The sequence below is a fragment of the Helianthus annuus genome, chromosome 4 (genome assembly GCF_002127325.2).
Source record: "Helianthus annuus cultivar XRQ/B chromosome 4, HanXRQr2.0-SUNRISE, whole genome shotgun sequence".
In the NCBI taxonomy this organism is placed as follows: Eukaryota; Viridiplantae; Streptophyta; class Magnoliopsida; order Asterales; family Asteraceae; genus Helianthus; species Helianthus annuus.
Window position 1 is genome coordinate 1,842,243 of NC_035436.2, and position 13,392 is coordinate 1,855,634.

The window sequence follows — 13,392 nt, forward strand, 5'->3', positions numbered from 1 at the left end:
GTGCGGTTAAAGTTGGGAGTTGTATCAAACACTCCTTCATTTCCCGTAAGGCCTGTTCAGCCTCTGCGGTCCACTGGAATTGTTCTTTCTTTGAACAGCTCCGCAGGGTCTTGATGAACGGATAAGACTTAGCTGCGTGGTTGGCTAAGAATCTGTTGAGTGCCGCTAGCCTGCCGGCTAGCCGTTGCATATCCTTCATCGATGAAGGCGATGGCATGCGCTCGATCGCCTGGACTTTCTCCGGGTTTACATTGAATCCATCTTTAGTCACGATGAACCCAAGGAATTTGCCTTCTTCCATTCCAAACGAGCATTTCCCTGGATTGAGCTTTATGTTAACGCTTCGCAGAGTTTGGAATGTTCTTTCAATATCTGTGAGCATGGTATCTTCTTCCATGCTCATGACGACCAGGTCGTCCATGTAGATTTCGACACTTTTGCTTATTTGGCCGCGGAAAGTGTCGTTCATCAACTTTTGGTAGGTTGAGCCCGCGTTGCGCAACCCAAAAGGCATTTTTGTATAGCAGTAATTTCCGGTGGGAGTCCGGAATGCCGTTTTGTCTTCATCCTCGATTGCCATTTGTACTTGATGGTATCCTTTGTAGCAATCGAGGAAACACTTCCACCTGAATGGTGCGAGATTATCGATCTTTTCGTCGATTTCTGGAAGCGCGTAACAATCCTTGGGGCAGGCTTTGTTAAGGTCTTTGTAATCGACGCACATGCGCCAGCCCCCGGACGGTTTTTCTACCATGACTGGGTTGAACAACCAAGTCTGGTATTTAACTTCCCGTAGGATGCCTGCGGAGAGCAGTTCTTCGATCTGCTCTTGCATCGCCTGATTTTTAGCTGACCCAAGGTGGCGTTGGCCTTGGATCACTGGCTTGATACCTGGCATGGTATTCAAGTGATGTTGCGCAATATCACGTGGGACCCCGGTCATGTCTGCGGGTGTCCACGCGAAGATGTCTTGGTTCCTGAAGAGGAGCTGCTTCAGTTGCGCTTTGGTGGTCGGGGACAAGGCGTGACCCAATGTGACCTTTTGTTCTGGGTATCTCGCGTTGAGAACCCATTTTTCTGGCTGGTCGTTGGGGGTGGGCCTTGCGACCTTGGTCGGACGTACTTCGTCCGACATCATGACGTCCCTGCGGGCATAGATTATCGCGACCCCCGATTCGGTTGGGAAACCAACCGCAGAGTGGGGGACCGAGGTAATCATATTGAAATCTCCTTGGGATTCTCTCCCGAGGAGTACGTCATATCTGGAGGTGTGAGGTAAAACCATGAAGTTTACCTCTTCTGTCCTTGTGCGGTTTCCGCTGGAAAGACGCACAGGGAAAGTAATCTGGCCTAGGGGAAAGACAGTTTCCCCTGCGAACCCGGTTAACGGGTAATCTACTGCTTGCAACCGATCTTTGTCCTCCTGGTCGAACTGGTTGAAGCATTGTTCGTAGATTATATCAGATGTACTGCCCGGGTCGATGAATAGACGCTCGGTGCAGTAGTGTGCTAGTTGGCCTGAAATGACGACGGCGCGCCTATCGCGCGGTCCGCCTCGGACCTTTGGAAAGACGACTTGCTCGTCCTTCCAGTCACATTCCGGCCTTCTTGCCGCTTTTCGCGGCCTGCCCTTGCCTCCGTGGATCATGTGGGTGGAAGCCACGTGCATGGTTCTCTTCCCGGAGGAGGTACCTTCGCCATGAGGGGTAATGCGCTTGGTGGGTTTTTGCCCACCTGGCAAAAGATGTTGTAGTTTCCCCTCCTTTAAGGCGCGCTCAATCTCCAGTCGGAGACTGATACAGCTGTTGGTGGTGTGGCCCGAGTCCTTGTGGTACTCACAGTAGAGTGTGAGGTCCTGATTTTTCTTGGACTTCATTGGTTGGGCCGGTCGCAAGAACTGTGGGTCCGCAAGGAGGACCTCACTTGGCGACATGGTGATCTCGGTCCAGTTGCGGTCCCGAGATTCTTTCTTTGACGCCCGACTGTCTCGGGCGGGGTTGTAGTTCTTTGGGTCGAACGTGTTGGTTTGCGGGAAGTATGGTTTGGAAATATCGCGATTTCCAACGTCCCGGTTGCGTTTATTGTTACGCTTGGACCCTTGTTGGGATGTTTCGGCTTGGGGTTTTGCCTTTGTCACATGCGGTTCGAGTGACCGCTGTGTCTGAGCGTATTTCTTGACCGCAGTCATGACATCTTCCCATTTTTTGGGCAAGCCCTCCTTGCCAGAGATGGTCATGATCATCTCTCTGTCTTTGACGGCCCGGATGAAGTGGTTTCGTGCCATCTGGTCTGCCACGTCACCTATCTCCAGGCACTCTTTATTATATCGGACGACGAATGCTTCGAGCGATTCGTCGTTCCTTCGCCAGATGTTCATGACGTCACACGAATCTCGTTCGTGGCGTCGCTGCTGGCAAAAATGTGCGAGGAACTTGGTACGCAAGTCCTCGAATGAATCCGGTGATCCCACTGGCAAAGAATCGAACCATGCCCTGGCCAGGCCCGTAAGGGTCTGGGGGAAAAAATTACACCAAGTGGGTTCATCCCACTGGCCGTTGATGCCCGCGCCCATGAAGACGTTCATGTGGTCGTCCGGGTCGGTCGAACCATTGTATTTCCCAACGTTGAATGGGAACTTTGTCGTGGTGACATGGGCGTTGGCAATCCGCGTGCCGAACTTGGAATTTTCGGCCGCTGCCTTTGGCCTGTATGGTTCGTTCGCAGGGCGCTTTGCCGCCCTAAGGTATGTGTTGCGGGGATGACTGGGAGGAACATAGTTGCGTCCTCCTGGTCTGCTACTGGTGTCATGCGAATCACCGCGGTAGCTGTGGCCGTCAGGGTCGGTATGACCGTACCCTTCGGTGTATGGTTGTGGGCCCAATCGGCTCTGAATGCCTGGGCCGCGTCTGGAGGTTGATCGCCTCCTGTCCTCGCCATGGGGGCCAAGGCGGGTATGTACCGGTCCTCTGGTGTGGGACCCGTATGAGGAATCATCCTCGTTGAGGGTGTGGACCGAACAGTAAGACGATCCCCGTTCTTCACGTCGGCTTCTTGAAGCCGGGCGTGAATGTATCCTGCCGTCGTATTGTAAAATACGCTCAACAGGGGTGTGCGGTGCTGGGGGAAGCCCAACTCGTATATTCGCTTCAGTACAAGCGCGGTTGTATGCTGCAGTCAGCGTGGCTGCCTGCTGCTCGTACCAGGCATGAACGGTCATGCCTGGTGGGATCACAGATGGGAACTGTGATAAGTCATGTCCGAACATAAAGGAGGGGCTCCTTTGTGTGGACGTGCCAATGTGTCCGGGTTGGGAGGTCGAGGCATTGACCCCTACCGGGTTTGGGATTGGAGGATTCTGGTTATCCGCAGTGTTGTTTTGGTGATCAGTCATGATCGTGGGAGAGGAAAAAGGGATGGTTTAGAAAATGCTAAGAGTAGCGGTGGGCGCCAATGATGAAACAATGGTTAACCGGGCAGGGTTAACGCACTGGTCTCGTCAAGAAGGGTTAATCCCTTCCTCTCGAGGATCGCTGGCTGGATCACCGGTGGTTGATCTCCTGCACAAGGAAACAAGCCGTGACTCGTAACAAGGAGGATGGGGTGGGGGGTGCTCCTTGTTACCACTCTCCGGCGTGAGAATGAGTAGTTTGCTTGGGAAGCAAAGTAAGATAGTAGTAGTAGTGAGAGAGTTGTGAGAAGATACCTCAAACCTGGTTTGGGGTTTGTATTTATAGCCGAGGAGTGAAGGAGGATGATGATGGATGGACTGACGACGTGCTGCACCCTTTCAGGTGTGTCAGGCTCGTCGGTTATGGAGGTTACGCCACGTCAGTCCATTGCTTACGTAGCTCTGACAGGTAACTGCCATTGGTGCCACTTGCACTGTGGTGTCAGTACCACTTGCTTGAGTACATAGGATGCGGTGCAAGCCGCATCGCTACGTGCGGTAACATCTGAAGTTACCGCGTCTCCTACTTGTGATCAAGGAATACGCGAGATGCGGTGCTAGCCGCATCGTCGTCTTGCCTGCATCCCTTGTCGTGACGAAAATGTCCGTATGGTGCGGTGTCAGCCGTACCGCTACGTTCATCTTCTTCTATGCCTAAGGTAAGGCTTTCCTGTATTGATAGAAGTGTTCGCTGGATGCGGTGCGATGCCGCATCGCTGTGAATACTTCCGTTTTTATACACCAGATGTGATGCTATGTCGCATCACTCTACCGTTCTCATGTTCCATGTAAGTCCTTCTTTGTTACTAGATAGATTGGATTCAACCCTTGTGTCGACGCGTTCCCGCATGGGCACAAGTAGGTTGTTAGTTAGTGGGGGTTTTGATAAGGGTAATTGTCACTCGCGGTCCATGCTGACGCGAGATCTGGGACCATACCCCTTCAAACTTTTTAAGAATCTCTACAATCACAACTGAAATTTAAATGTAAAGCTTTATTTTATGGAAAAAAATTATTATTACTGTTACTAAAACTATCATATTTGAACAACAATTTTAAAAAATAGACATAGAAATCTAGCTTATATAATAGTAGTTAATTCTTGTTTCCTCCAATCAGAAGTCGTCAGATAACTTCACCATTTAAGCCGGCTAGAATTTAGCATACACTTTTTCCTGAGTCGGCTAAGTCCACGTTTTGACAAAAAAAAGTCGATTGAGCTCCCTTTTTTAACGGAAAGTGTCGGTTGAGTCTTTACTTCTATTTACTAGTTAAGGCTTAACCCAAGCTTTTAAAGACATCTAATATCTATTTTTCAACTTTTGTGTAACTTATGGACTGTTTGACAACTTCTGAATGTGTAAGTGATGAATTAGTAAGAGGTCTGGCCAATTCAGATAAAAGGTCTTAATCATGAGACTCAATATGATTAACCATTCAGAGGCAAATGTATAAACCTATTAAAAGCTGAAACAAACAATCTAAATCATTAAATACTGAAATTATTAACAACCTATTAAAAGCTGACACAAAGAATACCTTAACCTTTTTTTTAATAAGTTTTCCTCTATATCAAACGCACTAAACAAGCTAAAAATATTCAAAATTATGGAATCTTTTATGATTCAAGTATCTCCACCCCACAAAGGATATTATTGGAAAATCAAACATATAGTAGTTGAATACTTGAATGTTGGAACCTTCGAGGGTGATCAGTGATGTATTTTTATTTTCCAATTTATTTTAAAGTTGGTGGATATATTTTGTGAACAGAAAGATACGAGTGGTGTGCGGGACAGCAAAACTGTCGGCATACATTCAAGTTGACATGTGGGTGCAACAATCTTATCCGTTAGATCTGACAGGTGGCAGTAAAAACCTTAAAGATAAACGGTTAAGCGAAGACGATGAACACTGAACACTAATTCGGAGTTGGAGCACGTGGCTAGTGGTGGGTAGCCAGACAGTGACACGTGCCGAGACATAACGGCAATCAAGTTGAAGTTGTGTTTGACGAAGGTTTCGTGACGGCTGCAAGTGGACTTAGTTGTGACACGTGGATATTAGACTACATGGTATGGTGATGGACCATCCTTGGAGGATGATCCGCCACCTAGGCGACACATCATAGTCCTCACTAAGATGGTCCATCCTCCAAAAGTAGAAGGCATGGTATGATGATCCTAGTCATACTCCTTCAACACTTTTTATGTTTTTTTTATGTTTTTTATTATTTTATTTTTTTTAACATTTGACAAATATACTAATAAAATATTTTCATTAATATTAAACACACATTACATAAATATTAAAAAAAAACATAAACTTAAAAAAAAAGACTTAATAAAAAATAAACATAAAGTTAAATAATTTGATGCTTTTTCATGATGTCGTTTTGTAGTTTTTTCAACATCGAACGTTTCGGCTCGGGTTCGTTCTCGACATTCATCATCATTATTTCCCATTCCTTAAGCCGAATTTTTTCATCGGAGATTCGGATTTTCTCATTCGACAATCGGACCTTTTCTTTTAACTTCTCGTCCGATGCACGACTTTTTTCTTCGACGGCCCGCTCCTTCGCCTTCGACTTTTGGGCCGATATGTCGTTGTACACTTTTAGGTGTTCCATAAACTCAACCATGTTCGGGTCCACCGTTTCCTTTCCTTTTCCCTTGGCCCGCTCCTTTTTTGTTTTGTCTCGGCCCGGTGGACGCTCGGGTTCACGTACGTTATACTCGTCTTCGTCATAGTCGGCGTCATCATTTAAGTTAATGTGACACCTCGCGTCCGATCCACCGGCGCTTAAACTACCCGTTTCCGATGTTTTTTGGCGTTTCGCCATCGCCACCTCGTTAGGAATGGGCGCCCATTTTGGGTCGTTTTTTAGAACCATCCACGCGCGAACGTGAGGAAAGTTGGAACCATGATTATTTTGCTTATACTTTTCCAATGCCATTTTGAACACATCTTCGTCGTTCCACCCGCTACGACGGTCACTTGTATATAACTTGTTATACTCCTCGCAAAACCGATTAACGGCCGAGTTCAATTTTCGCCACTTCGAGGAAACCGAGTCGATATCTCTATACGGGCCTTGGTCAATCATGGCGAGAAACTTGGTCAATACCTTGGACCAAAACCCGTCACCCGGTTGGTTATTACCTATAAAAAAACAAACAAATAAAAGTAAATAAACAAAACAAACTTACTGTTATGAAAAAAAATTAAAAAATTAAAACTGTTTAACCTAATTAAAAACTAAACTTAAAAACTATTAAATTTAAACCAAAAAAAACTATAACACTTAAATATAAACCTACTGTGAAGAAATAAAAAATTAAAAAAAATAAACTTTATAAATTTAAACTTTAAAAAATGTAAACTTTAAAAAGATGTAAACTTTAAAAAAATACGAACCTTTTACCGGGTTGTCGGAAGTGCCAATGAAAGCCTTGGCTAAGGCTTCTTCTTCGATTGGGGTCCATTTTATCGCCTTCGGTTTCGACGCTTGATCACCCGCAACTTGTTTCCCTTTGTTTCGTTTTCCTTTCCCTTTAGGCGGTTGGGTTTCGGGCACAATCTCCACATCGTCTTCGGGTTCGGATTGAACGGGGGGTGTGGGGATCGGTTGGGGTTGAACGGGGGGTGTGGGGATCGGTTGAGGTTGAACGGGTGGAAAGTTCCAAGCACCCCGCATCATCATTTGTTGAAGAGCTTGATTTTGGGACGTTTGAGTGAATTGGTTGGGCGAATGTTGGAATGAAGCAAACGCGTTCGACGAAAATTGGGAGAATTGGTTCGGTTCTAGCGTTGGATAATATCCCGGAACCGAAAAAACATTTGGTTGGGTCGGATTGTTGGGAGTATTCGGGTTGTTCGAAGGAGTGTTGGGAGTATCCGGGTTGTTGAACGGATCCATGAAAATTATGTGGAAGAAGGTTGAGAGTATAGTGGAAGAGAGTGTAAAAATTATAGGAGAAAGTGGTGAATTGTGGAGGTTAATTTGGTGTTTGATAGTGAAAATGGATGTAAAATTTATATAATTTAATAATATAGCCGTTTGGCTTTTTTCAAAATTTGGAAATTTATTATTTTTTTTTTATGTAACGGTCATATTTTAAAGGGGGGGCCCACAAAAAAGCATCGTCGCCAACGTCTAAGATTGGACGGAGAGGACGGGGACGTATGGGGGCGGAACGGTGTTTGGATCGTCGCCGACCCGCGACGGGCCGGGGCCGACCCCCATACCGTATAGCCTTATTGAGTCATGACTGTAAACATACGCAGACGGATTCAGTTTTGGGCCAAGTTAGTGGTCTTTTGTTATGCCACATCAATAGGCTTCAAGTGAGGTTTTTGGAAGTAAAACAAGTTTTTAAAATTTCGTTTTGCTAAAGTTTTAAATTCTGTTATTGAAATTTGACTGTAGAGTTTTTTTTTTTCCTTAAATAAAACTTCATTAAACAACACACCTGACCTAAAAAACAAACGCCCTTGACTTAAACGGGCAAATGACAAGAAATTACAACATGTACAATGGGTATTTACACCATTCCGCCCAACTAGTGAAATTATAGGATGATCTATTTTTAACCCAAGCAAAACTTCTCGATTTTATCTCCCCTATGATATCCTGCGGACTACATTTAATCTGATTAAAAACCACGTCGTTCCTTCCTTTCCAAATGCACCAGCAAGTAATAATGGCCAACCCGTATATAACCTTTTCTGCCTTCTTACCACACTTAATGAAATTGTGTATGTGTAAAATGTCTTTGAACTCAAAAAGGAAAAGCGGTGGGATGTTGCACCAAACGCTGATAGTCGCCCATACCCTCGTAGCCACCGAACAAGCCGTGAATAACTGTTCTGCCATTTCATCTACTTCGTCACAAAAGAGGCACATAACCGAGGTAATAACCACGTTCCTTCTTTTTAAATTGACTCTCGTTGGAAGCCTATTCAAATTGCCTCTTCAAGCCATAACATTACATTTGATGGGCACCCATTTGCACTATATGAAATTAGGAGGGTGGCTAGTTCCTCTATCCATAATTAATGCCTTTTTGACAGATTTCACCGAAAAACCATTCTTACTATCAACACTCCATAGCCATACATCCTTATCGTTGGAAAGTCTCACTAAGGTGAGCACCTTAAGACATTCCTGCCTTTCTTTTAACTCTTTATCGGACTCAGGCTGTCTAGACCATTGCCATGTAATCGCACCATTATCTTAACCCGCTTCCATTCTCTCTGCAACCCTGCACAATTTAAACAACTCTAAACCAAACAAATGAGGCCATCTTTTCATGAAGGGAAGATCGCCCACCCATGTATCAATCCAAAAACAAATGTCGACCCCATTCCCCACCTTACCTATGATTAACCGGTTTAAACCTTTCTCATCTAATTTCATTTTGGAAACTTCACAATGTTTTTCCAGCACCCCGCTATATTCCCGTTAAGCGGAAGGAAGCTCCATTGGTTGTTCTTACAATGGCAAGCTTCTACCACTTTGCACCACAGATTGTGGTTTTCAACCCTAAATCTCCATCCTCATTTAACAAGAAGGGCCTCATTGACCTCTTTGAGTCTATTAATACACAACCCACCTTTATTCTTGGGCCAAGTTACACAATCCCAAGCCACCCAATTCATTTTAAAATTACTACTAGAACCCGCCCATAGGAATTTTCTCATCCTGGCTTCCAGGGTCTTAATAACACTAGCTGGAGCCTTATATAAGAAGAAATAATCAGTGGCGGACCCAGGAATTTTTCTATGGGGGTGCAGAACATTTTTAAAAATTTTAGGCCCCAAGGTATATAAGTAAAAAACCGGTTCGTATCGGGTCGGGTCGGGTCATGTAAAACAAAAGAACATCGAACTAAATGTATATATCATCAAAAATATGTCAAACCTTGTTACAAACATAATTAAAATGTCACCCTCCGGGTTTTCATTTTTCGAAATCTATCCAAAACATAATATATCAACTATTCAAGCCCTAGAAATCATAACGTAAATAACCCTAAAAATCATCTAAACAACATATGCACCATAAAAAGAAAAAGCCAAACATTCTTCACTAACAAATATAACCAACCAGATCTACTGTGTGGTGTATGCGACTATAATAAAAGGCAAAATATCATCACTAACAAAATATATCCCACCATATAACATAATGAAAAACAAAATTAAGCACATGTCTACTGTCATGGTTAGTATGTGGCTAATATCAACCAAAAAATCAACCAAAATTCATCAAAAATAACAAAGAAATTTACCCGTGTTCGATAGGCGGTGGTATGGTGGCTGATTACGGTGGTATGCGGCTGCTGACTGTTCACTGTTGTCGCTGATGTTCTGATCGCTGGCGTGCAGGGAGGATACAGAGAGCGGGAGAGAATATGTAGTAAGGGTTTTCGGCTTATTTATTTTATTTTAGTTTGAAATATTGTTAATTTGTTGGGTTTGTTTATTGGGCTAAGACTTAGTAGTGGACTAGTTAAAGATATTGGATATTTGGGTTTAGTTATTTAGGTATTAAAAGATAAATAATTTAGGTAGTATTTTTTTTTTTTAAAAAAAATTTTGAGTTTACTAAAAAAAAAATTTAAAATATAAATTGATAACACTTTTTACCTAAGGGGTGCGGACGAAAAATTCCAAGGGGTGCGAACGGGATTTTCGACGGAACTTAGCACTAATTTTTTTTTTCCTGGGGGTGCGCCCGCCCACCTTCACTATGTATTAAGTCCGTCCCTGGAAATAATAGATGGGCAAACTTTCTAACACATAATTGATCAAAATAAGCCTCCCTCCTATCGACAAGGTTTTCGCTTTCCAAACCGACAATCTTTTATCAAATACCTCAATAATAGGGCATTAGGGTGTTGGGATCGGTTTGCTATTCAAAAGGGTGTTGCAGCGCAACTTGTTATCGGTTTACCTGCCACTTGTTTGTAATTGATTGTTTGGTAATTTAGTGTATTACCCGCCCATGACCCATACTTATCTGGCTCTGATTCTAAACTATATATAAAGTGAAATTTGACTGTTTTATACTTATTGTTCTTTGTTAGTGTTGAAGTTTAGAATTATGATCTTTGATGTATGATTACTAAAGTATTTGACATGGTGTTCTTTGTGTAGACGGATACTTCTATGCCATACGGGTTCCTATGATTTCAAAAAATGACGAACTAAACCAGTGGTGTTGAGTCGGCTATACTGACGAAACTGTCAAAATCCGTTTGATTTAGACAATTAGTAATATGAGGTCCTAAGCTAATATTATGTTTAATGACATGCATTTGACAAGAAGTTGCACTTCAATGAAATGTAACGTGACATTTGATAAGAGTTTCACACAACCGCATTTACTTGGAGTATAGTAATTATTCACACAACCATGCTCGTCGCTCGCCCAGAAATTGCTCAGAAAATGCTCGTTCGATTTGAGGATCGGTTGTAAACGAGCCGCACTGCAAAGGTTCGGCCTGTAAACGAGCTAAGCATGAACAAAAGTCCGCTCGGTTCGATTCGGCTCGATTTATTATTTTTAATTAGAGTAAATTACTTTTTGAGTCCCTGTGTTTTAGTGGTTTTAACTATTTGAGTCCAAAAACAAAAAGTTTAACGACCTGAGTCCCTATAAGCATTTTCTTTAACCATTTGAGTCCAAATTTGTTCATTTTATAACGATTTGAGTCCAAAAAATTGGACTCAAAAGGTTAAAATTTGGACTCAAAAGGACTCAAATGGTTAAAGAAAATGCTTATAGGGACTCAGGTCGTTAAACTTTTTGCTTTTGGACTCAACTAGTGAAAACCACTAAAACACAGGGACTCAAAGAGTAATTTACCCTTTTAATTAGTATATATAATGTATTTTTTTTATAAAAAATATTTGAATTTTTTTTGTGTGTGTGTTTTTAGCTATTTTTAGTTATTTTTGGTTGTGTTCACATTGGTTCTCGCAATAAAGGGTGATTTCTAACGGATCTTTGCCCTATATATATATATATACACATATACACATACTGACATACATGTATATACACATACATATAGACATAAATATAAATTAAATTTATAGGTTGATACATACCACTCTATTAGATTTTGGTCCACTATATACAAATTTATAGGTTGATATATAATCACACCAATAAAAAACTTCAAACCAAATTTAAAAGTTAAACCAAACCCTAAACCGTTAAACGACAGTCTACCCATCACCTCAATGTTTTATGTTTTTACCCTAAGTTGATCATCTCCAACTCTCAACGTTATTGTTCGTGCAATATCAACATCATCTCATCGGCCACAACATTGTTATTTATAAGAAAAATATTATGCCATGAAATGTGCTTGTTTTTAAAGACATAAAAACTTGAGACCCAATATTTTCACTATCTCTCCGCAAATTTAAATCGCATGACACAATCGTTAAAATTGCTCGAAGTTCACTCGACGCTCGCTCAGAATATTCACTGCTTGGAAAATGCTCGCTTGATCTGAGACTCGGTTTTAAATGAGCCACTCTGCTCGGTTCGGTTTGTAAACGAGCCAAGCAAGAGCAAAGGTCCAATCGGTTCGGCTCGGCTCATAAACAACCCTAGTGGTTAATAGAAGTATGTTAGTTTGCCATTCAAAAACCAATCTCTGTTTTTAATTGATGAACAGTTGGATGGTTTGTCCAACCATGCCAACATGTCTCGATTCAAAAAGTTTCAACGGCCGAGTTTAATAAACACCTTATGGGATGGGATGTATCACTAAAACTAGAGAAATAATTAACTTATTTGAATAATAAACCTACAAAATAATGAATATCATGGGTTGAAATAAAGTCTACTACCTTTACCTCTTACGTAATTGAAACTTTCTTGGGCCACAACTTTAATTCGTGACACAGACGCCCCTTTTAAATCTAGCAAACGAGACGTGCATTTCTTTTTATCTTGATTAAAAGTTGTTTAAATTTCACAACATTAAAAAGCTAAAATACTTTTATTACCATCAGCCTAATAACAAACAAACATGTAGGGCCAAATATGATTGACCCAAAAGATGTAGAGTCAAAATCATTGACCAAACTCATTTGTCGTGCGATGAATGCCAATCCATTATTAAAGCAAAAGTTGAACACCCTACACCATCAATTATTTCACGTTTTTATCATCGTTTAAATATCAAATTCCACTCATTGGATTGGTGTCCCATTGATGCAAACATGCTTAGATATATTATTATAGAGTTTACCATACAAAGATCTTATTATTATTTTTTGAACGGTGAACGAATCCTTCAAATAAGCTACTGGCGAAATTCGTCACCAGGGCTGGCCCTGGAGGTGGGCGGGGAGGACCACCGGCCAGGGCCCGTGATTTCGTAGGACACGTAATTTTTTTTAAAAAAATCCGATATTATATATGTAAAAAAAATTAATAGGGTATAGCCAAACAAATACTAACATAACATAGGCTCACTTACACAAAAAATCATATGGTTTAGATTAGTTAGCCCATTGGGATTTGATTAGTGAGCCCAATACCCAAATGATTTTAAAAACTAATAAAAAACAATTAGTCCATGTTGGGCGGCAACTAGTGCCCTATGGATATTGAAACGTCGTAAAGCAGGAGAGTATTTTGTTAACTGCATTGTTTATCGAATGCTATATTTTTGTCAACGGTTCACGATTGTATGAAAAACTAGTTTAAATTATTTATTTCGTTAAGGCCCGAGGGCACGTTTTTTCGAGCTAGAACAGGGTACAAGAATTCTCAGGGCCAGCCCTGTTCGACATATCAGGATATACACTCGCCTCCAAACCGGAGAAAACCCTCACCTAGGGCCGAAGCCCGTGAACACTTGTCCGAATGCACGACAGTGCGGTGAGGTAAAACCCGCTCAGTTCAAGGAGCTATT

At 42.2% G+C, this 13,392-nt stretch overlaps 1 protein-coding gene across 1 annotated transcript; it reads right to left on the reverse strand.

The window, feature by feature from the left end:
- Window positions 1-5,807: 5,807 nt before the first annotated feature.
- On the reverse strand, window positions 5,808-7,529 carry LOC110935488. The gene is made up of 2 exons (XM_022177873.2): window positions 6,866-7,529; window positions 5,808-6,610 (listed from the first exon to the last, which is right to left on the reverse strand). The coding sequence occupies exons 1-2, from the start codon at window positions 7,365-7,367 to the stop codon at window positions 5,811-5,813; spliced, it is 1,302 nt and encodes a 433-aa protein (XP_022033565.1). The 5' UTR covers window positions 7,368-7,529; the 3' UTR covers window positions 5,808-5,810.
- Window positions 7,530-13,392: the final 5,863 nt, after the last annotated feature.